The 22,253-nt window shown below is 54.4% G+C and overlaps 9 protein-coding genes across 9 annotated transcripts; 6 read left to right on the top strand and 3 right to left on the bottom strand.

Moving 5' to 3' along the window:
• Nucleotides 1-551: 551 nt before the first annotated feature.
• A1O3_00412 (uncharacterized protein) lies at nt 552-1,522 on the top strand (the record flags this gene model as incomplete). Its single annotated transcript, XM_007730562.1, has 2 exons — nt 552-849; nt 1,026-1,522. 2 exons carry the CDS (start codon nt 552-554, stop codon nt 1,520-1,522), a joined length of 795 nt encoding a protein of 264 aa, XP_007728752.1.
• Nucleotides 1,523-2,912: 1,390 nt separating this feature from the next.
• Nucleotides 2,913-3,637, top strand: A1O3_00411 (uncharacterized protein; the record flags this gene model as incomplete). Its single annotated transcript, XM_007730561.1, has 2 exons — nt 2,913-3,372; nt 3,480-3,637. The coding sequence occupies 2 exons, from the start codon at nt 2,913-2,915 to the stop codon at nt 3,635-3,637; spliced, it is 618 nt and encodes a 205-aa protein (XP_007728751.1).
• A 770-nt stretch (nt 3,638-4,407) lies between these two features.
• On the top strand, nt 4,408-4,988 carry A1O3_00410 (uncharacterized protein; the record flags this gene model as incomplete). Its single annotated transcript, XM_007730560.1, has 2 exons — nt 4,408-4,458; nt 4,515-4,988. The coding sequence occupies 2 exons, from the start codon at nt 4,408-4,410 to the stop codon at nt 4,986-4,988; spliced, it is 525 nt and encodes a 174-aa protein (XP_007728750.1).
• Nucleotides 4,989-7,072: 2,084 nt separating this feature from the next.
• A1O3_00409 (uncharacterized protein) lies at nt 7,073-8,326 on the bottom strand (the record flags this gene model as incomplete). The annotated part of the gene is made up of 1 exon (XM_007730559.1): nt 7,073-8,326. One exon carries the CDS (start codon nt 8,324-8,326, stop codon nt 7,073-7,075), a length of 1,254 nt encoding a protein of 417 aa, XP_007728749.1.
• A 1,454-nt stretch (nt 8,327-9,780) lies between these two features.
• Nucleotides 9,781-11,498, top strand: A1O3_00408 (uncharacterized protein; the record flags this gene model as incomplete). Its single annotated transcript, XM_007730558.1, has 2 exons — nt 9,781-10,652; nt 10,733-11,498. 2 exons carry the CDS (start codon nt 9,781-9,783, stop codon nt 11,496-11,498), a joined length of 1,638 nt encoding a protein of 545 aa, XP_007728748.1.
• Nucleotides 11,499-12,042: 544 nt separating this feature from the next.
• A1O3_00407 (uncharacterized protein) lies at nt 12,043-14,649 on the top strand (the record flags this gene model as incomplete). Its single annotated transcript, XM_007730557.1, has 1 exon — nt 12,043-14,649. The coding sequence occupies one exon, from the start codon at nt 12,043-12,045 to the stop codon at nt 14,647-14,649; it is 2,607 nt and encodes an 868-aa protein (XP_007728747.1).
• A 1,016-nt stretch (nt 14,650-15,665) lies between these two features.
• A1O3_00406 (uncharacterized protein) lies at nt 15,666-16,856 on the top strand (the record flags this gene model as incomplete). Its single annotated transcript, XM_007730556.1, has 1 exon — nt 15,666-16,856. The coding sequence occupies one exon, from the start codon at nt 15,666-15,668 to the stop codon at nt 16,854-16,856; it is 1,191 nt and encodes a 396-aa protein (XP_007728746.1).
• A 1,080-nt stretch (nt 16,857-17,936) lies between these two features.
• A1O3_00405 (uncharacterized protein) lies at nt 17,937-19,548 on the bottom strand (the record flags this gene model as incomplete). The annotated part of the gene is made up of 8 exons (XM_007730555.1): nt 17,937-17,992; nt 18,087-18,256; nt 18,361-18,392; nt 18,481-18,521; nt 18,579-18,647; nt 18,703-18,730; nt 18,808-19,064; nt 19,152-19,548. 8 exons carry the CDS (start codon nt 19,546-19,548, stop codon nt 17,937-17,939), a joined length of 1,050 nt encoding a protein of 349 aa, XP_007728745.1.
• Nucleotides 19,549-20,201: 653 nt separating this feature from the next.
• On the bottom strand, nt 20,202-21,961 carry A1O3_00404 (alkanesulfonate monooxygenase; the record flags this gene model as incomplete). The annotated part of the gene is made up of 4 exons (XM_007730554.1): nt 20,202-21,123; nt 21,188-21,435; nt 21,548-21,736; nt 21,842-21,961. 4 exons carry the CDS (start codon nt 21,959-21,961, stop codon nt 20,202-20,204), a joined length of 1,479 nt encoding a protein of 492 aa, XP_007728744.1.
• Nucleotides 21,962-22,253: the final 292 nt, after the last annotated feature.

Genomic DNA, 22,253 nt, shown 5'->3' with positions numbered 1-22,253 from the left:
GATGCTCGAAGGATGGCTGCAAATGACGTAGACGAGGCAGCACTCTGATATGACCCGAGTGGCACGATCTTAAGAGATAGGAGGCTTGCGAGAATGGCTGCAAATGTCACGCTGACTGCCTGGCTGGAAATGCCACGCGTCCATCATGGTGACTGCTCACGCGCTCAGGGTAACATTGATTAAAAACTCGAGCAGCGCTCTCTCTCGTAATCTTTCCTAGGCTTCAGGGTGCATCCTAGCTTTGGAAGCATGTGGCATGTGACTTTCGCCGCGAGCCGCACCCGCATTGGCTGTCGCTTCCGCAGCAGAGTCGGGCGTCGTGGAAACTTGCCCCTTGGGGACCTTGCCGTGCGAATCAATGCTGAGGAGGCTGCGGGAAGTTGGGCTGGAAGGTCAGTGGCGTCGCGGTGGCGGTGGCGGTGTGTCTCTGGCCCTGTCAAAAGATGAGATCAGATCATTCCGCCGGGTGCATCTACCCCGTCCACTCCTTCCTCACTGTCCAGCTTGGTCATCTAACCTCCCGTAACTCGCTCCAGCGTCCTTGGATCAACATGACCTGTCCAAACCTGCCCGCAGATCAAAAAGGATACCACCGGCTTGCGACTCTTATGACCAGAGATGAAAGCCTTGCCATCTTTCGGAAATACGATTTTGCAAACGCCATTAGTCTGCTAAGCCTGCAAGCCGAAGTTCAAGAACTCGAGGCCGAGTTTCTAGATCAATGCCGACGCGACAAAGCGACGGACAGACCGTTCTCCAATTCCTTCAAGACGCTGAGGGAGGATGGGAATGGCGGAAGTGAGCAGAACCAGAAACTGCAGGCTCTTCGGAAAGGGGTGGGACAGTATAGTATGTCGACTGGTGTCGATGACTTGGCTCCTATCGCTTGGTTCCCAGCATATGGCTAATTAATGAACGAATCCTAGATGATCTGCTGCTACAAGGTACAGCTTTCATACCTTCCTTTGCGCGTTCGAGTGCGGTCAGCCTTGATGAAGGTGAAGGCTAATCGAACACGAACGTAGTGTCACGCCTCAGTGAACTGCACCCTCCAGCTCCCTCACAACTCGGAGCACTTCGCGACTGGCTGATGGATGAGCGTGGGGGAGCAAACTTCCTCCTTAGGAGTGAATCTCGACTGTGGGAAGTTGAAGAAGGCTCGAGATTTGTCCAAATTGGCCGGTCCCGTGGCGAGCGGGACAAATTCACCAAATTCACCTCCTGGGTATTGATCTCTGTGCTCCACAAATACTTTGGGCTCTGGCGAACTGCTGGCCGCCCGGTGGACGCTGAAGCCGGCATGATCTCTTACGATGAATCGAAACTCCTGAAGGCGGGCACCCTGATCGCGACCGTCTTGTCCTCCATCATCCCTGTCCTTTCGATTTATGCGCTATTTGTGGTCAAGAATCCCTATGCCCGCATTGGAATTGCTGCAGGCTTCACCGCACTATTCGCGGGCCTGCTGGCAGCCTTCAGCTCGGCCAGGAGGATTGAGATCTTTGCGGCCACTGCTACGTAAGCGATCCTTTCTCCTCTCTCAGCACAATCTTCGGGCCAAGAACAGGATACTCACACCTACCTATCAGGTTTGCTGCGGTCGAAGTGGTGTTTATTGGGAGCGCCTTGAACGGCAGCTCATCTAATTGACCTGACCATGGTTGGAACTCTGGACTTTGGGCATCGGTGGTTGGATTTAGCTTTCGGTGTGTTGTATCTCAACTCTATAAATAATACTCATGATGACGTTATATTTGATATTTGATGAGAGAGAGAAACAGCCTGACAAGTATTGGCAAACCTAGTAGTTGCGTGCAGCTGGTTCACTTGTACAATTGGACGGTGTGTTCTGTGTTCGTTGCAGATGTTTGAGCTTCGCAGCTTTCAATATTGAACTCACTCTTTTTTCTCTATACCACTGCCGTTGTATACACATCTTGTTATTACACTTAGGTAGGTACTGCCGTGTCCCTCTCGTTCCAGCCTGCTCGAGTATGGGTAAAGTTCAGCTCAATCTTCGCCTCTGGCTCCAATACTTTCTCGACATATATTCCACGGTGGACGAAGCGCCAACAGCACTACGAGCCATGGACAAACAGGTGATGATGACCAGTGAAGGCGGCCCTTGGGCGGAACACCTGGCCTGCCATCCTGGTGAGGCGCCTCTGGCATTCTGTGCGATTTTCCGAAGAAGACACCAAGCAATCAGTGTCCAGAGGATAGGGCGTTGTGGCTTGAAAGTTTAGGCGCCGGCCACCCGGTCACATTCACAACGGCCGCAGTCTCTTGAGAAGAGGGATTGGGCTATTTGGCCAACGTGCGGCAGACCTGCATGGTGGCTTGTAATTGTAGGATTTTGGAGGCGGTTGGTTTGGTTGGGGGTTGAGCAACCAGCGTTGCCATCGTCGAGTCTAGGTGCGGCCGGCTGGGTTCATCGTACAGGCAGCAGCAGCAATGCCCCGCCATGGCTACACAGTGAGGCTGACTGCACTCTGTACGTGGCAGTGACTGAGTCGTGATTCGGCCACCAAAGAGGTGACTGCTGTGTCATAACTGTACGATGCTGACTGCGGCTGCGACATTCTGATTGCCTTGCACCCTGCGAAAGATTAGCCTGATTGACAACGCCATTACATTACCTAGGAAGACTTCTTTTCTGCCACACCACCACTACCACAGCAAGAAGGAAGATACCTGCAGTATGTTTTGATTTCTCTGCCTCTGTACACTAAGGTTGTCCCTAACTTGAAAGTTCCTAGGCTTACACTCCCGCAGAGCTTCAGAGATCGCTGAAGTTTACTTCCAAGCACCGCCAGAGATCGCTTCTGGAATCAACGTCACGCCCCGCCCCGCCTCGCCTTATCCAACGCGGCTCCTGATCTAAACCAAACAGCACCTATCCGCACTCCGCCATGCTGAAAGCCATTTGGTCCTGCGTCAACGGTTCTGAGGGTTCGGGTTCGGGTTCGCACTTCGCGGGGACGACATCGACTCACGAAGGCTACTATCCACCCCCCGAAAGCAAGGCAGACATGATGGCGGATGATATATTCAACGCGGTCCAGAGTGCCAAACAGGTGGGAGACCAACTACGGGGACAAGTTGAGAAGATTGCCCCGGCTAGCTATTGGACGGACCGACTGGCGCAGTTGGTGCTCGCTCGCCTGGAAGAAGGGGTGAGGAAGGTGGTGCTGGAAGGGGTGCAGATCGGAGGCGCTCTCAAGGAGGCGTTCGACAAAGCCGTGGTCGCTGCCGTCGGGTTTGCTCGTGACCATCCCGCCTATTGCACCTTGATCGCTCTTGGAATCCTAGCGGTCCTGTTCCCATACATGCTTGAACTTCTTGGGTTTGCGGAACTCGGCCCGGTCGAAGGTATGTGACTGTGACTGTGACTGTGACTGTGACACATCGAATTCAACGTTCCGTCTTCGGTCAAATCTGGTTTCCTGGCTAACTCAGCTATGCTGTCCTATCTTTAGGGAGCTTTGCAGCCTCGTGGCAGTCGAGGTATCTGGGATATGTGCCTAAGAACTCCCTTTTCTCCTATTTCCAACGACTGGGAATGATTTGGAAACATTCGGTGGGATTGGAGTCACTAGTCGTTTATGGATCAGCTGGTACCATGTCCAAACTTTGAAGACAGAGGGACGGATACTCTTTTTCAGTTCGATACTTGCAACGTTTCAGGGTGGATGGTGTGGGTGTGCGGATCCTGTAGGCATGAGAGATGCCGTGGTCGATGGCCTTTCTTCAAAGGTTATAGATTGACAATGGGGGTTGAGAACGATGGGGGTTGAGAAGGGCGACTCAACTGTCTCTTAAACAGCTTGGCTATTGACATTGACATTGCTAATCTTGAATTCTCTCCTGATCTAGAGGGGTAGTCTACCGTACATCGACCTGTTTCCTCCAGAAGAAGGCGCCCGAGCAGAGTTCCGCAGTAGGCAGGGGACTGGCTGGTATGCCTTGTGATATCATACCTAAATGATTGAATCTCCGACGTCGCCGTCGAACCGTTGCTGCGCGACCGAGAAGAGCCGTCGAGGTCGCCAGATTAAGGTTGGTCGAGGAGTGGGTCGCCGCGCCCGACTAGGCCACTGAGGGCGCCGGAGATGCTATTCTGGTCGTAGAGCCTTCGTCGTCAATCGGGATCGCCATCGCCACGCGGAGACTCCAGGCTCGGCGGCCAAGGGCAAGAGTTCTTAGCCTTCCACCGTGGCCACCTCTTCCTTTTCGTCGTCCCGTCACGAGGAGCTCTACAATCTCCTGCTAACCTCCCTTACTTTGCTTGACGTGGGCTACCTCCCTTCCTATACTTGACGTGGGCTCGCCTCGGAGGAAGAATTGCGGTAGTTCTCGATTAGTTGAGGCCCTATCCAGTCTGGCCACAGGCTCGATATATTGAGGATGGCGTCTCCGCCCGACCACACCCTGCTCCTCACCCGGACGTGGTTGACGGTAGGTTGCCGCCTGAGTGTCTATTCTTAGACATCGAGGCTAACCCGCCGCGTCAGTCCAAGACGGATAAGTGGCCTGATCACCTTACGGCGGCGCTACAGACCTTGATGCTGGAAAAGCACTTCTTTGCCGTCCAGCGGCTCAACGTCGAGTCTACGGCGAAATTGTTCGATATTCTGCAAACACTCAAGCCGTACTTTGCCATCGCCGACTGGGACCCCGGGACCGAGCGGCTCCTTCTCGACAAGGTCGAGAACAAGATCCGCCGAATCCGAAGCACGCTCCTAAGCCGACAGCTGATTGTCCGCGGGCCAGACGGCTACGCCGTTCCTAACAACGACGACGACAACGCGGAGAAGAGAGAGAAGAAACACGACGAGTTGTTCAAGGTCTACGAGAAGTTGTCGTGTGAGGACCAGAAGTCGGTCCTTCTCCGTTCCTTGTCGATGGCGAGCTACGAGATCGTGACCGAGTTCTTAGATGCGTCAGTCGACCGCATGCGGGCCCTCTCGCCCAAGTTCGCGTCGTGATTAGTCCAACCTAACCTCCGTCTCACCTTTCCTGTTGGTCTCGCCGTTACTTCATTCTGACCTCATTGATCGTCCTCCTCGTGGCTGACCGGTAGCTGCCTTTATTCCTCGAGCGCCTCCTCTCCTCTACCTGCGATCGTGACCACGGACCTCGCGTTGATCTCCCGACCTCGTCCGGCAGTCAACAATACCACACCCACCGAAGCCGTCGATGACCCTGCGGGAGGCTAAGGCAGCGGCTAAAAGAAACGCCGGGCTGCCGTGGTTCACGTTCTCTAAGATAGCGCGTATGGATCGGCAGGATGAACGGGAGGAACGACGGAGAAAGGCGGTGGTGAAAGAGCAACGGCGTGAAGACAATCAGCGCAAACGCGAAGAAAAGCGGCGGCGCGATCAGCGCGGTCCGGTGACTCTGACCCAGGGGAATCAGGAATCAGGAATCAGGAGTCGGGATTGACCCAAACTTCTCTCTCCAGTGCCACGCACGTGCACATGCATATGCACATGCATGCCTCATACCTGATGCGATAGGATAGCGTGTATGTAGGTAAGGTCATAGCCATCAATGCTGTCGAGTTTAGACGTCTGAGACTGAGACCTATTTGGGAAAGTCGGGCACCGCTTTGGGAACTAGTGCCCCCGCTAGCCTTAGTCTGGGGAATCCCCACTCCTCACTCCTAATCCTCGCTCCTAAGAAAGCACTGTACTCCGTACGGAGTGTGTAGTCCGGAATCCGGTTGACAGGCAGGCCAACCCAAATTGATATCTACCTTACCCAAGGTAGTATTCACATGGAGGTTTCGCGCAGATCTCGCCGGCTGGGGTTTGGTTCTCGACGGATACGGATTACTACTATGTACTGTAGGCGGACTGGGGACCCCGGATGACAGCCGAGCGGCGGTGGCGGTGGCAACGCAGCGGGAATTCTGTATTCTCCTTTTCTGCATTTGTTTGCTCGCTCCTGATAAGAGGTGGACGGGCAGAGATTGCCACGGTCTGAGAGACGCGAGATACCAGTGATGCCAGTGTCCTACAACAGACTACGGCATTGCCAACCCCGGTCGAGGCCTTCCACGGGCCAGTCCAGCTTGGGCCTTGAAGCTGGATAGCAGGAGACGTACTCGACGAGAACGAGGCGCGCTCGCAGCAGGACCAGAGTCAGAGCCAGAACCAGAGCCAGAGCCAGAACCAGAACCAGAGCCAGAACCAGAGCCAGAGCCAGAGCCAGAACCAGAACCAGAGCCAGCCTACCACGCATTGATCCCTCTACACGGAAGCAGACAAGCGACGCTTCCGCGAACAGCCGGACGAGCTGCTGGCGTATCGTGGAAAGTTCGAGTCTCAGTTCACCGGCGGCTTCGATATTTTCATCGCCGGGTCGCAGATGTCAAAAGACGCCCAACGTTAGATGCGAGAAGACACGTACCGTCGTATCGGGCCGGGCCACGAAGAGCGAAGAACTTGATCTCCACCTGGGCTCCTGCCTGCAGACGCATGACACCTGGAGAGGCCTACCTCGGCCCTGGTGCAGGCCAACGTCCTCGCTGTGCACAGGAGCATTGCCAGGATCGTGGCAGAAGGCTGTGTCGACGCCACTGGTGTGCTGACGATGCCAACATCGTCGTCTGCGCCACGGGCTTCGATGTCTCGCATAAACCCAACTTCGCAGTCGCCGGCGTCAAAGGGGCCGACATGGGTGGGAACACTATGATGTCCAGTATCACAGTGAGAAATGTGGGAGGTTCTTGGAAACGGCTGCGTCAGGGCCGAAATCACGATTGATGTCGATGAACTGGCGCCGTATATCCGGAACCAAGAGACGCCATAGTCGGTACAATGAGCCAGACCACTAGAGGTAGGTAGACGGCGGTGATTATAGTCAGTAGTGTTAGTATGTACGGGATGTGAAAGTGGACCTACAACTGCGGTGTGAGATGTGTCATACACTGGAAGAGCGCGTGGTTCGAGCGACCATTTACTTGTGGACCTCAGCCCAGGATAAGACAGTGCTCATAAAAGCAGATGATAGATTTCCATTGTCATCAACGCATCAATTGTTCGTTATCATCAACCAGATAACCTGGTTATTCATACATTTCGGCATCCTCGTGACCGGGTTGCAGGTTGTGTGGCGGCCCACTTCTGCGTCGCTGTCTGTCCAGAATATCCCTCAGTTGAGACTCTGCCGTGACCACACGGTTGCTCCGACCGTGGGCCCAAGACGTCAGAGTGTGCAATTCCCCGCTAGGGATCAGAGACTGGAGTCTGCGGAAAAGACTCATTCGAGCGGTTGGGGGGGGAGGGATAGGTGCCTCGAATATGTCGCTATAGTCATAGCTGTACAACGGATACAGACGACCGCCTGCAGAAACGACGGGAGGATCAGACACTGTGACTGCATTGGCACCGGCAGAGAGATAGATTTCGGAGACCATAGCATTCGTGGTCCTAGATGGATGTTCGCCGGCCTGGTGTTCGGTCGCTTGACCTCGAAGCAATTGTCGCGAAGCTTGCGAGAGCCCGGGTAAAGCAGGTCGATCATGGTCTTCGACTGTAGGGGAAACTTCTGTCAGCGCCGCAGGGGCTGAATAGTTGCGCGCGGAGCCAGAAGTAGGCCTAGGTACGGAAGCGCCGTGCATATCACTCTTCATGCGGCGAGTGCGTGGAACAGTTTGCAATCTCTCCAGAAGTCCGTATGCCGCCGATCCGGTATGACTACCTTCGACAAGACTGGCATCTTCTCTCAAGATAAGGACGTCGTCTGCTCCGGCCAGTCTTTCATTGCTCGTGCTTGCTTCCGCCACCGCCTGTAGAGAGCTACTGGGGGCTCTGATCTCGCCCTGAGGAGGTAAATGGCTCTCGTGCTGGTCGGCCAGAACCAACCTGCTCCTTCCGAGGATTTCGGAGATGGCATTCACATTGTCCTCGATCTCTTCATCGATTGCGGCCAAGATGCCCTGCATGCTGTACTCTTGAATCGGCGGCAGCTGGTTGTCTTTGCTCATCTTCTCCTTTGGCCTTTGTGGGCGCGTTGCGGGATGAATCTGGATCGAAGCATCGGCAGAATGGATTCTGACAACCACGGGTTGAGATGCGATGGTGGTCGAACTGTTGCCACCAATGGAAGGAGGGTAGGCATGTCTGGACAGGCTGGAGCGGGAGGCGTTGAAGCGTTGGAAGTGAAGCGCGATGGGTAAGGGGGAGACGTTGCTTCGATCGCTTGGGAGGTAACTCGAGGATGGCGGAAGGGATCTTGCCTGAGCATGGTGTGGAGGGTGCGACAGAAAGGCCCATTGTTCGCGGAAGCGGCCCGACAACGTGTCTGCGCGAGTGTCCATGATTCAAGACAAACAACGCATGGTCGGATGAGAAGGCGAGGGCAGAGGGCAGACTTGCCTTGGACACGCCGACGCCGGGATGGCTCGGGGTGCAGTGAGCAGTGAGCTGCGCTGACGCTGGCGGTGTCTAAGTGTCTAGGACGGAGCTTGCAACCCAAAGGTTGGGAAGCGTGGCGCGAGAGAGGAGGAACAGTACGACTCAGGCGGAAGGCAATGCCAGGACAGCCGAACGAAGAAGCAGGACGCTGAGAGTTTCACGCGGTTGTTTGGTTGTCGAGGTCGAGGATGAGGACGAGGATGCAGCGAGCGTCGTGGCGGGGATTCATTTGCTGCTGGGCGAGCACAACGCCGTGCACCACCCACCATTCACCATCCACCTAACACTGTACATACATTACGCCACGCCAGTCTTTCGCCGTTCCTTCTTCCCAGCACCGCCAGATCGGATATCTCATTCGTACGACGACATCGCCATGCCACAATGCCACTCCTCCAATGTTCGCCTTCAGTGGCGTGGGCAGCCCGATCGGCCGGCATGGCATGTCGTGCAGGAAGCCGAACTCATCATCCTCAATGAATGCGTTGTCGATTCACACGCAAGACCCGGAAGATGCCGACCGCCTCTCCTACTGGACTACTGGAGGGATCGAGGAGACGAGCAATGCCATGTCGCCCTTTAGGCCGCGAGACAAAGTCAATTATCAATGAAGATACGGATACTACTCGGTCGCCGTTCAGCTGCATCCCGCACGGCTAAGGCGGCTTCACAGAAGCATGCAACATCAATCTCTTCGAGGCCTAATCCTCCGCGTCCATGTCTTAGAAAACCCATCCACATCCATCTGCAACGTCGTGGTCGTCGTCGGTTCGCTGCCGCATACCTTATCTTAGCCATCAGCCGGGCCTAGAGATCACCCGTCTACCTCTTAGATCAATTGAGCGGATCATCCGATGGGGTTGTTTTCATGGTGCCCCTGCTGGCGTTGAGGAGCACGCAATAGGACACAGTACTGTATGCTCAACAAGGCAACAGCCAGACACAGCCGATATCGCTCAAACACAGCCTCTTCGAGAAGCTTGGACGCGAAAGAAGATATCTACGGAGTACAGTCCTGCTGTACATTCCAGGCCAGGATCTCATTCCGCAAGGGTACAAATCCTCCAGAAACTCAAAAAGGACCCCGCCTAGAGGAATATCTCCGCACCCAGCAATGCTGAAGGGATTCTAGGCTTAGGAGGCCAGGGATCTCCATCCAGATGTCTGTCACACTTGGGTAGTACGCAGACAGAATGTAACTTGCTTCCCCACGCATGCTTACATAGCTTCATCCCTCCCTGTCGTCACTCCCGGATTCCGGCATCGTTGACTGAGGGTACTGAGGTACATCCCCTCCCGCCACAATGGGTCTTCTTGTGCGTTATCTCTCTGGACTTGGACGTGTCATCGCTACAAAATGCGCTTCTGCCTGATTGTTCTGGGCTTGCTACCTGCTCTAGCCACCTCGTCACCTCTTCCAAGGCATCGGAGGCAAGCCAACAATTCCTCAGAGCCCCTCACGGATATCCACCTCATCCAACAGTACTGGGGCCAGATTACGCCGTACGCAGACAATGCGGAGGAGTTTTTCGGCGTCAGTGACGTCGGTTTGCCAGATGGATGTCAGGTCGAGCAGGTTCATCTGTTGCAGCGGCATGGAGCTCGGTTTCCCACCAGCTATTTTGACGACGGTGTCAACAATGAGCACTTTGGCGCCAAAGTCTTCAATTGGACTCAGGCGAATTCATCGGAGCTGTTCACCGGTCCTCTGAGCTTTTTGAACTCGTACCGGTACCAGCTGGGCGAGAGCTATCTCATTGGAACCGGTGCCTCCCAGCTGTTTGAATCGGGAGTTACCTTTTGGCAGCGATATGGCCGGACGCTGTTCAATGCGTCGGTCGGCCAATTGGCCTACAATGCCAGCTTCCCCAATGGTACTGCGAGACCCAAGCCAGTGTTGAGGACCACGTCACAGTCCCGGATCGAAAACACGCAAATCAATTGGGCGCTGGGATTCTTTGGGCCGTCCTACCTAGAAGAGCCCAACCCCACGCTGGCAAATGCCACCCATCCGTTCAGTTTGGTGGTCATTCCTGAAGGTGGAACGGAAAACAACACGCTAGCATCCTACGACAGCTGTACCAACGTGGACGACGCCACTATAGGATATCTAGGGGATCTAGATCTTTTGTCCTACCTGCCGTTGTACCTGTCTGATGCCCATGATCGCCTGGCAGACTACGTGCCAGCCGGGTTTAATCTGACCATCAATGACACCTACGCCTTGCAGTAAGTCAGGACATCTTTCAGGCTTTTGATCAGGTTTCAGCATCATAGCCAATCGCATCCTCTAACTCGTCCTCCTGCAGGAGCATCTGTGCCTATGAGACCAATTACCTTGGGCAATCCGATTTCTGCACCCTTTTCACCGAAAACGAATGGGCCGGCTTCGAGTCCACGCTGGACCAAGAGTACTACTACGACTATGCATACGGCAACCCGACGGGCCGGGCGCAAGGGATCGGCTACCTGCAAGAACTTCTCGCCAGGCTGACGCATCAGTACATCACGTCGTCCAACTCGAGCGTCAACAGCAGCATCACCAACAACACGGCGGATTTCCCTCTGGGCCAGAAATTATATGCTGATTTCTCGCACGATGACATCCTCATTTCAGTGCTGACGGCCGCCTCGGTGGATTATTTTCGCGACCCGCCGTCGCTCACGGACTACCCGCCGGATGCAAACCGACACTTTATCCTGTCACATCTGACACCTTTTGCGGCTCGTCTGGTGACAGAAGTGGTAGGTTGTGGCAGTGGTAACCCCAGACCCCAACCGTCCCGGACCCAATACTATTCTAGCCAGTACGGATACGATGCGAGCAACGCCACGCACAAGTTCTTGCGCATGCGACTGAACAACGGGATCTTGCCTCTGTCGACCGTCCGCGGTGGCTACTGTGGGAACCGGACTGACGGGCTGTGTCCGCTAAACTCATTCATCAAGAGTCAAGCAGGAGCGTTCGATCAAAGCAACTATCAATATGCGTGCTTCGGAAACTATACCGTGGACTACCCCAACAACGGGACTGACTATGACGGGACCATCTTCAGTGGCAGTGATTCGGCGTAGACAAGCAGTCCTTTGAAGGGAAAGATACTAGCTTATGGGCGTAGGATTAGTACGACCCGAGCGATGAAGAGTAACCAAAATTAACAGTAACACCCACATTTCCATGGCTGCCATACAGATGTTCCCAAAACCTGCCTCGTAAAGATCCTAGTAATTATAAGGAGGGCGTATAGCTCAATCCCGGCAAGAGTTGACCATGCAAGACGGTTGATACATGACTTGATGCCGCTCAGCGTCTATACACCATGTATGTACTGTAACAGCTGGCTTTGTAGCAGCTTTGCCAAGAATGCTGCCTAGCATGATCTGTCGATTGTCGACCAGGCTGGACCTTCCTAACAACAATGGCTATTTTTTCTGCTTTGGTCATTGAATCACGATTCACTCCGCCCCAAGAATGCATGATGAGGCAGCGAAGCAGTGACTGAGCGTCGATAATGCGGCGTTGCAATGCGTACAAGCCGAGGCAGTCTAAGACGCAAACCTGAGCCAGCCGGGCCTCGTCTGGCAGGCGATCATATCCCTATCGCGGCTTTAACATGACATGGATCATCTTCCGCTACCTCCAAATCCGGTGATTGGATCGCTTCCCGTCCCATATCTCTGCCATGAGACATATGATGGGGGTTCGTTCCTCACCTACCCTGTTCGAACAGGCTGGAATGTGACCGAGGAACAGTGGCCTGAAACTCTGTCTCGTTATGGCGAAGAAGTTCATGGAGAAGTTCAGATCGCGTCCTTCCTTCAAACATGGCTCTACTTTGGCTTGCTGTCCGAGATCACTGGCTATGCCATCGATGCTGCAGCTTTCAGAGCCCCCGGACGTACTAGAAGTACCGCTTGGCTCTCGTCAAAGTCTCTACCGGACATTGTGGGCCAGTGGTCTCTCGAATCAATGACTCTCCAATGTGAAGTCGATGAGAGCCTTCGCCGCAGGCTCGGTAAGGATATTGGACTGGTCCATCCGGTGCAAGACTGGGTTTCAAAACGAGCTGATATTGTTGATGTGGCTGAAGCCACATGGTCTCGGGTTGTTGAAGCATATCAAGACAAGATGACGGACACGCTCAGTCTCGTACTCCTAAGTATTGCTGCGTTGGGAGACTACCTCAGTCAAGCCCTCGCCGATATAGCTCGTGCCAGGGGTGTCGACGATGGTGATGGCACTCCAGCAACCCTCTGGTTACTGCCCGAGAGTGTCTGTCGGCCTCTGGTGCGCAGATTGCCAAGCTGGTGTCCCAACAAATTACATGGCCTGATCAACACCCAGGGCTGCACAATCGGGGTGTTGTGGTATATAGCAAATCTCCAGCCACCGAAAGTACGCGACAACCATAGCAAGTGCAGTGCTGAGCAATGCAATTCGTTGCATATCAATCAAGACAACTACAAAGTCCAGCATACTACAGCAGACTGCAGCTGTGGCCTCAAGTGCCCCTCAACAAAGGAAATGGGAAGCATCGTGCGCCGGGGCTCTATTGCATTATTCACCGTCCAGCGTGATATGGGAGAGGTCATGTTATCAGTCCAGGATGAGAAGCGAACCAGGAACTACGTTGCAATATCTCATGTTTGGGCAGACGGCCACGGCAATCTCCAGGCCAACTCGCTCCCTACATGCGTGCTGGAAAAATTGCAGCACGATGTCGATGCGCTGGGGATTTCAAACTCGCGAGTTAAGCATACCCCAATCTGGATGGACACGATCTGTCTACCACGCTTTCCGCTGGAGCTCCGAAGAAACGCTCTGCTCCGACTCAGCGATGTCTTCTTGAAAGCCGGCGGCGTCCTCGTCTTGGATTCCTATCTTCAGTCCTCAGATTCGAGGGACATGTCTCCCGTTGAAATCGTGGCCCGAATCTCAATCTCAGGCTGGACTGCTAGGCTGTGGACCTACTCTGAAGGCCGGCTAGCAAGACGCGTATGGTTCCAGTTTCGTGACAGGGCAATTGATTTCTATGAGCTCATGAACAACTGGCACAAGGAGCTCGAGTCACGTATCCCTGCAAATCCCTTGACCAGCGTTTCCTACAACGTGGCGGCTCTGCACTCGGCAACGAATCTTCTCGAAAGTGGCCGAGAGGGAGGTGAGTTGCTAGAACTTGGCCAGATCAAGATAGCCCTCACTTCGAGGCAGACCAGCTGGCCAAGTGACGAGGCCTTGTGCCTTGGTGCGCTTCTTCGACTGGACTTGTCCAGCATCGTTGAAGCCGAGGACAGTAACAAGATGGCGGCTTTCTGGCGACAAGTGACCTCGGTGCCGGTTGACCTGATCTTCACCAAGTGCTCGCCAAAACTTGAACATCTTGGCTGTCGATGGGCTCCGGCTAGTTTACTGGGTGGCACCAATCCAGATCTCGCGAAACTAGCTTTCGTGAACCCCCTTATAATCGCCGGTCACTATATCAAGTGTACAGACGTCGGCCTCGAGTTCGCCGTGGATATGGGCCTTCCTGTCGCAGCGCTGTTGCCCCTTTCATCTTCATCAAACACGGGAAACAGAACGCTAGAGTCAAAGCGCAACTTTATCAACATGTGCCGCCAACCCACTGCATCCGCAGCCGGCAAAACCGTCATGCTGAGAGGCGACGATGGAAGCTGGTACAGCGGTGCGGTCGACAACCTCTGGCATGGAACACCGATAATACCTGACTGCGAGCACGAGATGCCTGTGTTGTTCGTGAGAGTTCGAAACACACTTACCAATATGAGGGAGCAGAACGACCGGAAAGTATGGGAACGATACCCGGCAATCTTCGCAACGTACAAAGCGTCGAAAGAGCCTCTTTGTGCGAGAGCACACACCCATTTATCCTTGACTAGGCTTGACACAGAAACATGGTGGTCTTTCGACACTCTTTCTCGACATGCTCGCGCATTCCAGAAGAAGTGCCGACGAGGAGGGTCTTTTATGCCAGAAGACGAGGACCAGATGCTGGATAGCATAACGGTGTGGATGCAAGCTACTCAGGCCGAAGAAGCGCTGAATGCCCTCGTGGCCAGCATCCTGCCTTGTGAACCGTTGGGTACAGTGATCGAATCCGGACTGACACTGTGCGCACGATACATTTACTACTTCTGCTTAGTCGGAGAGTGGTACAAGTTCAGGAATTCGGATCCCCTTGCCGGAATCAGGTGGTGCATCGATTGATGTTGGCTCCTGATATGTCATTCTCAATTCGGATCGCTTTGCTGACCAGAGTCGTAGCCATGCCTGGATCTACCAGAAGCGTACCGGTGTTGGACTCCCTTCTCCTGCGCACGTCAGCGTCGAAGTGGCTCCGAACCACGCCAAGTACGCTGGCTGAGGGATTCCATCGCCCTTGAGACGAGCTGCATGAAACGAAGCAGAAGCGGTCGAGCCGGCTAAAGATGGTCATTCTGGACATTGGGAGAAGGACGCATGGGACGAGGTGGTGGTAGTGGTAGTGGTGGTGAGCAGCCATGTCATTGCACATGGGCGTCACTTCTACCTAGCTTTCAGTCTTGAGGGTCTAACACAGAGTGAGCAATGCTCGGGGTCGTCAGTGCTGCCGCGGACGTGAGGCTACTGAACAGTATAGTATGCCGCATCGCATGTACGAGTACGCCGTTGCCGTTCCCGTTCTCAGCCTCGTGCGGAGACGTAGAGCGGGGAGCGGAGAGCGGAGGCGCTTAGGCCCGGCGGCTCCGATGACGTGACGACATCGAGCTGCCCCGTCCCGGCTGTAGGCCCGGCATCCAAGCCAGGACCAGCACCACGCCACTTTAAGACTGTAGGTATATATGCATGCGCAGATTAGTAATTACGTACTGCAATAAAAGGACAACAGTATCCAATGTCCATCTTGATCTGCTCGTGGCGGTAATAAAAGCTACATCAATACTGATTGCCGATTTGGTGAATAAATCAGCTGAGCTCTGGTCGAACGAATCCCAGCTACCTACTCCGAACAGACTACATATATGCTCGGCCCCTCCCTCCAGATCCATCACCGCATCAGCCGAGGGTTCCAGCTCGTCTATTGCCATCGCCATCACCATCGGCATCTTCATACCCATCTTCATACCCATCTTCACACCCATATCTGCAAGGGGGATTTCTTCGCGTCCCAACCACAACGACCGCAGCTTAGGTTCTCCGGTTTTGTCTCCGCCCACACCCACGTCCGCACATACAAGACCAAGATGGCGGCGTCGCTCCACCCCCTGGCGGGCCTGTACCAGCCGAACCAGCTGAAGGGGCTATACTACGGCCCATCGGTGGTGGAGAAACACCTCCTCTCGGTGCTGCCGGGCGAGCAATCCAAAGCGTTCATCGTGACGGGCCGGTCGCTGGCCACCAAGACCAGTCTGATCAAAGACGTGGAGGCGCTCTTGACGGCCAAACACCACGCCGGCACGTTCAGCGGCATCAAGGAGCACGCGCCGGTGGCGCAGCTGGACGAGGCGACCGCGCTGGTGCTGCAGGACCCGAGTATCGATACTGTCATCAGCGTCGGGGGCGGCAGTCCGATCGATAGCGCCAAGGCGATTGTGTACCGAGTGCATGAAGCGACGAAAAAGGATGGTGAAGGCCAATGGCTTCGACACATCACCATCCCCACAACCCTGTCGGCAGCCGAATGCACCGCTTTGGCGGGATACACGGGCCCCGACGGGGTCAAGACGGGCGTGGCCCACCCCAACATCTACCCAGCATATATCTTCTACGACGGACGGTTCGGGGCACAGACGCCTCCAAACCTGTTGCTGACGACGGGACTCCGGGCACTCGACCACGCCGTCGAGACGCAGTACCACGGATCTGCGACGTGGGTGCCAACGCGACTGGTGGCGCTGAGCGCGATCGCCGAGCTATTCCGCCTTTTGCCGGCGTACAAGGCCGACCCGGGCAACGAAGACGTGGTGACGGGTCTGTTCCTCGCGGCGTTCGCCAGTCTCGGCCTGTTCGGGCAGAACATCCAGGGCAGTCTGGGCCTGTCGCACACGCTGGGCTATGCGCTCGGCAGCCCCTACGGCATCCCGCACGGCGTCACGTCGTGTCTGACATTGGGGCATGTCGTCAAGCTCAAGGCCCGCCAGTCGCCGGACAATGCGGCCGCTATCGCCAACATCCTGCCGTATCTCGGCGAGCAGCGCTCCGGCGACGACCTCACCGATAGCGTCCGTGTCGGCGATCGCATCTTGGGGCTGGTGGCCGACCTGGGCCTCAACACTACCTTGACTGAACGCGGCGTCGGGGCTGATCAGGTCGATCTCATCGTCTCCAGGGCCACGGGGGGGTTGGCCCTCAAGAAGGAGAAGGAGAAGAAGTCTAGCCAGCACGACGAAGAGACGTTGAAGGCGGTTAGAAAGCTGGTCGAGGGTTTGTATTGAAGCTACTACAAAGCTGGTCGAGGGTTTATATTGACCTAGGCGGCCTTGGATGTAGCGTAGCCGTAGGTGTCGGCGACGTGGAAGAGGGCAACCAACTACAAAAACCTGGTCAAGGGTTTGCATTGAAGCTACTGCAAAGACGAGAGAAGACATGAGCTTTTCTATCCTTTCTGTCTAGGTCATCTTTCACTTCCCACGCCATCCTCCATAGTTATACCCGTAGTTTGACAATGAAAAGAGAAGTATTTGTCTCTATTTGCGTCGTTTTTCACTTCCCACCATAGTTTGACAATGAAACTGAAACTCGGACACCTTATACATATTCCAGTCAAATGATATGAAAAGCCCTTGACTCCTCGCTGAATAGACTGCTGTTGGATCTTCATCAGCACCGCTTGAACAACACTAAAGATCATTTTCCTTTTCCTGATACTTTGCCGATCTAGCAATAATACTGCCACTGTATAGGATTAGTATCACCCCTCCAAACTTCCCAGGCCTTTCTTGTCAAGAAGGGACGGCTGTCTCACCTTGGCGGGTACGCCTACCCCGTATACTTGTTACTTAACACTTATACTCTCTCTTATATAGACTCTCTCTTAGACAACAATGCTTCTATCAACCAAGTAACTTCATCACTTCTGACACTTGGCGGAATAACTAAATATTTAGAACTACATGTACTCCGTACATCGAGCAGCCAACTAAATCCACATTGACCTTGAAATTACAAGAAGACATGTATTTATGTATACAGATACCAGATTGGAACGGGGTGGGACGAATGAACGTCCCTACCACAAATATTCTTCCTGTTAGAGGCTGGCTGCGAGTACAGCATTAGATATATATTTCTTGTACAGTACTAGGTAGAGATTTCTTGTTGGATCGTGTCGACAACACCGTCTCAGTCAAGCTTAGGCATTCTCAGCCTTGTGCTTTAACCAGAAGGCTGGTTTAGGCGTACTATACACTATATAGCTTGTGATCTCCATGCGACCCTTTGATAGCGAACAAGGAACATTTTGAACCTTTTGACACTCTCAGCCGGCCCCGGCGGCATCAACCGCATCAACCGCATCAGAGAGAGGCCTTGATCTTTTCTTCGACCGGCTTGACCTCGACCAACAATTTGCCTGGGACTCTCAGCAACGGCTTGCACCTTATGTCGGGGGGTGCGTGGACTAGTGGGGTGGTGCGTGGACTAGTAACTCATAATTCATAACTCACCTGTATTGACGCCGTTGTATAGGTCGCGCAGTGCAGACTCGGCCTTTTCTATGCCGCCCTTGACAATCGTCTCTTTCCTCTTGATCTTGCCTTCGGACAGCCATTGAGCCAGGTCCTTAAGGGCGCGCGGGTACTCTTTCTCATAGTCAAAGACAATGAAGCCCTCCATGCTGAATGCAGTCCAGTCTCCAGTCAGTGCTTCAACTTCTTCATGTCGGGAGTTGGTGATGGGGGATCGGGGATCTTCAGCCAGTGGTGCTGCATTCGTACTTACCGAATCCGCATGGAAATGATCATGAGATAGTTCTACAAGCATACGCAACACATTAGCAATCAAATCACTCGCCCCAGATAGAGGCAATGCGAGCCGGTCTGGAGTAGTCGGCATCAATACCTTTGGCCCTTGCGGCTTAGACGAATTGTACTGGCTGATCCCTGCTTGGACGTTAGGAAGGCCCAAGTTTATCGTAGCAAGTCGACATAGGCACGTACCTCCACATATGACGAAGCGAGCGTGAGGCTTTGCTCTGCTCAATGCAAGATCGAGGATCTCACCGCCAACTAGAACAGTCAGGGACCAAGGACGGGCCGACGGTTAACGCAGCTGCTGACTCACCATTGTCATAGAAGACATCAATCAGGTTCTGTCGTCAGTCAGTCAGTGTCCCCTGAGATAGACGCGTAGTAGACGCAGAGCAAAGCGATGTGGTCGGTACAGTACCTTCGTCGCCGCCCTGAACTGCTTGGCAAATTCCTTGTCCTTGTAATTCAGCGCCTCGTCGAATCCCAACTCCTCTCTCAACCAACGGCACTTGTCGTCGCTCCCTGCAATGCCCAAGACGGTGGCACCTTTCAGCTTGGCAATCTGGCCGACCACACTGCCCGTTGCGCCGGCAGCACCGGAGACGACGACAAAGTCCCCGGCCTTGACTTTGCCCACGTCAATGATGCCGAAATAGGCTGTCAGGCCAGTCATTCCTGGAAGAGGGTGAACAGTTAGTCGGGGTAACTCAAACTAGTCGAGATGCTTGGTTGGGCCAGTGGTCAAGGTATTCCTATTCGTACCCAAAACACCCAAGACATCCGTAATCTTAGCACCCCGAGGCAGCTCGACCTTCTGCAATTCACGCGCTTTGGAGACTTTGAGCTCGGTCCAGCCCACTGTGCCCTGGGCGTAACTCCCCACAGGGTAATTGGGGTTTTTACTCGCAACCACGGTTCCGACCGCGTGGCCGCGCATGACTTCTCCGATCTGCACTGGCGGGATGTACGACCGGGTATCGTTCAGCCAGCCGCGCATGGCCGGGTCGATGCTGAGGTAGTTGGACTCGAACAGCACCTCTCCGTCCTTGAGGTCGTGGGCGGATGGGGTTGGTTTCGCAACCACGGTGAACGTCTCGCCCGCCACGATCGAGTCTTTGGGCCGCTTGGCCAGCGTGACGGCCTTGTATGTGGGAGCCATGGTTGATCTGATCTGATCGGGGACCGTCTCTGGAACAATGTGGGTGAGATTCACACGTTTGCTCGACTCTAGCCAGCCAGCTCGTGATGGGTTGTCGGTTGCTATGGTAGAGGGGAGAGGCGTCTCGCTGCGGGCGGCCCAGATCACAAGCAGTCAAGATTCGAGGATGAGGTCGTGGCCAGGGAATAGAGAATTCGGGCGGGTGAACAGCTCTGAGGCCTCGGTGGGCTACTCAACATATATACTCCGTAGAATTCATACGTTGTCTGGATACGTACGGAATGATGGATGTCCTGCCAGGGTTGAACGGTGGAAATACCTCGGCTAAACGGACCAATGGCTCTCACACAAATGCTCTGCTGCAGTTGCAGTGCTCCGCCGCATTGCTCCAACCCGAGGATATAATCCTCCGTAGCCTACTTATATCACATGCCGACCATAGCCGATAGTCACGTCAAATTTCATCCTCTCCTTGTCCCTGTCGTGCTGATCTACTGAATAGCATGCATACAAGGGGCGTACAAACGTACAGACGATACCATATAGCTTTTGTGACTCCACTGAGTCTGGTCAACATAAAAAATGGGCGTGGTGGATCAGCGCCTTGTCCGGCAGCCCCTCCACAACACGGTGTGAATGTCTGTGTTTGGTTCCTATGCTTCTGTCTTCGCAGGCTCAGGCCCCGAACTCTCCTCCTTGTACACATCATACTTGTACTGGCTGCCCACATGGTCGTCCCTCAACTTGGCCTGTCCCTTGCCATAGACCTTTTCTCGCGCAGTCAAGCCGTCCTCAGGCGCTTCCGGGTACAGTCCACGTTTGCGGAGCTCTGGGATCAACAAGTCGACCACGTCCTCAAAGGTGCCTGGAGTGGTCACATATCCAAGATTGAACCCATCCACATCAGCCTCGCGGACCCATCGTTCCAGCTCGTCCGCCACGGTCTGCGGGTTCCCAATGGCCACAGGACCGAGGCCCCCGATCGCGGCCTTTTCCGCCACCACCCGCGGCGTCCACTTGGGTATATCCGGGCTCGTGGTGGTGAAGGCATCGAGGAGGCTGGTGACTTTATGCGCCTCCAACGAATCCGCCGCGGTAATGTCCTGGTCAATGGGGATCTTGGAAATGTCGATCCCCGTCCAGCCGCTGAACAGCACGAGCCCGCCGATGGTCGAGGCATATTTCTTCAGTTCTTCGTGCTTCTGTCTGGCTTCTTCGTCGGTCCTGCCCACAATCGGGGTGAATGTGGCAAAGAACTTGATTGATCTGGGATCGCGCCCCTTCGCGGCCGCAAGTTGCCGGATCTTGTCGATCTTCGGCCGGAGAACCTGGGGCGAGTGGGACGACACGAAGATGGCCTCGGCATGCGTGGAAGCAAACTCTGACCCGGCAGGTGACGTGCCTGCTTGGAACAGGAATGGCGTTCGTTGCGGCGACGGGTCCACAATGTGTCTGGTGTCGAGGTTGAAGTATTTGCCATGATGGTGAATCTCACGCACTTTATCCGGGTCAACGTAGGTGTCGTTTTCTGGGTCCGGGTTCAAAGCATCGTCGGCCCATGATCCTTCCCAGAGCCTGGATGGCGGGTTAGATGGGGGCGTTCTTCAGGTCGGAATTAATTGAGGGACACCAAACTTACTTGTACAAGACCCGGAGATATTCATCGGCCTGAAGGTAGCGCTCATCGTGATCAATGGGAGTCTCGAGCCCAATGGCTTTGAAGGCTGCCTTTTTCCATGAAGTCACAATGTTCCAGCCGATGCGGCCATTCGTCAAGTGATCCAAGGTGGAAAATCGTTTGGCCATAAGGAAAGGAGGCTCGAACGAAGTCGAAGCTGTGATGCCGAAAGTCAGGTTCTTCGTGACTGCCGCCATTGCAGAAATAGGCTGTAGGTGAAGTTGTTAGACCGATCCAAACAGTCTGTCGAACCTCTCCTAAGGTTTTATCGCCCTCGTCGCGGGAGGAATTGCGGCAGCGAAAGGGCAAGACAGGACTTACGATGGTTGGATCCGTCACTGGCCATTGGGCGGCTCTGCGGATACAGTTGTCCAGCGAGTTCTCGTAAGTGTCGTATCCTCCATATGTGTCCGCCAGGAAGAGACAGTTGATCCCGCCTCGCTCTAACAGCTTTGCAAGATCGATCCAGTAATCAAGCTTTCGTTTGGTGGCTGATTTGTCCTTCGGGTTCTGCTTGTCTGTCAGAACGTGTGCTCCTCCTCGCTACCAGCGTGTATCCCCATCGACTTTGGTCCAAGACCAGCAGACCCTTCCCCTCCCCAGGATGGAACTTACCTTCCATTGCCCAGGGGACAGATGTCCGACAGTGGACATATCAAAAGCATTTAAGAGGATTTGCTTTTTGGTGCCATCTGGTGCCGAAACATGGCCCTGCGTCTCGCTGGCGTCTCCCATCGTGGCGGTATTGAAGTATCACCTTGGACTTGGACGACGTCTCCCACCCAGTTCAAGTGAATCAAATGCCTGTCGGAATTAGGGGGGTAGCAGATGGTTGGAGTGACCGCTAGATTGCACAGACAGCAATGCTACCTTCCAACGATTCTAGCACTATAGGTAAATGACTTCCTATTCTCACCGGCAAGCAGTTGATAAACTGAAAGACTGAAAGAGGTTCAAACACTGCTCAGCCTGTTGAGACAACATCACCAATCCTCATAATAATAATGGGCCCCAAGAGACGCCATTC

The sequence above is a fragment of the Capronia epimyces genome (genome assembly GCF_000585565.1).
Source record: "Capronia epimyces CBS 606.96 chromosome Unknown aczIQ-supercont1.1, whole genome shotgun sequence".
Classification (NCBI taxonomy): domain Eukaryota; kingdom Fungi; phylum Ascomycota; class Eurotiomycetes; order Chaetothyriales; family Herpotrichiellaceae; genus Capronia; species Capronia epimyces.
Note: the sequence above shows the minus strand (reverse complement) of the source record. Positions and strands in the feature narration are given on the sequence as shown.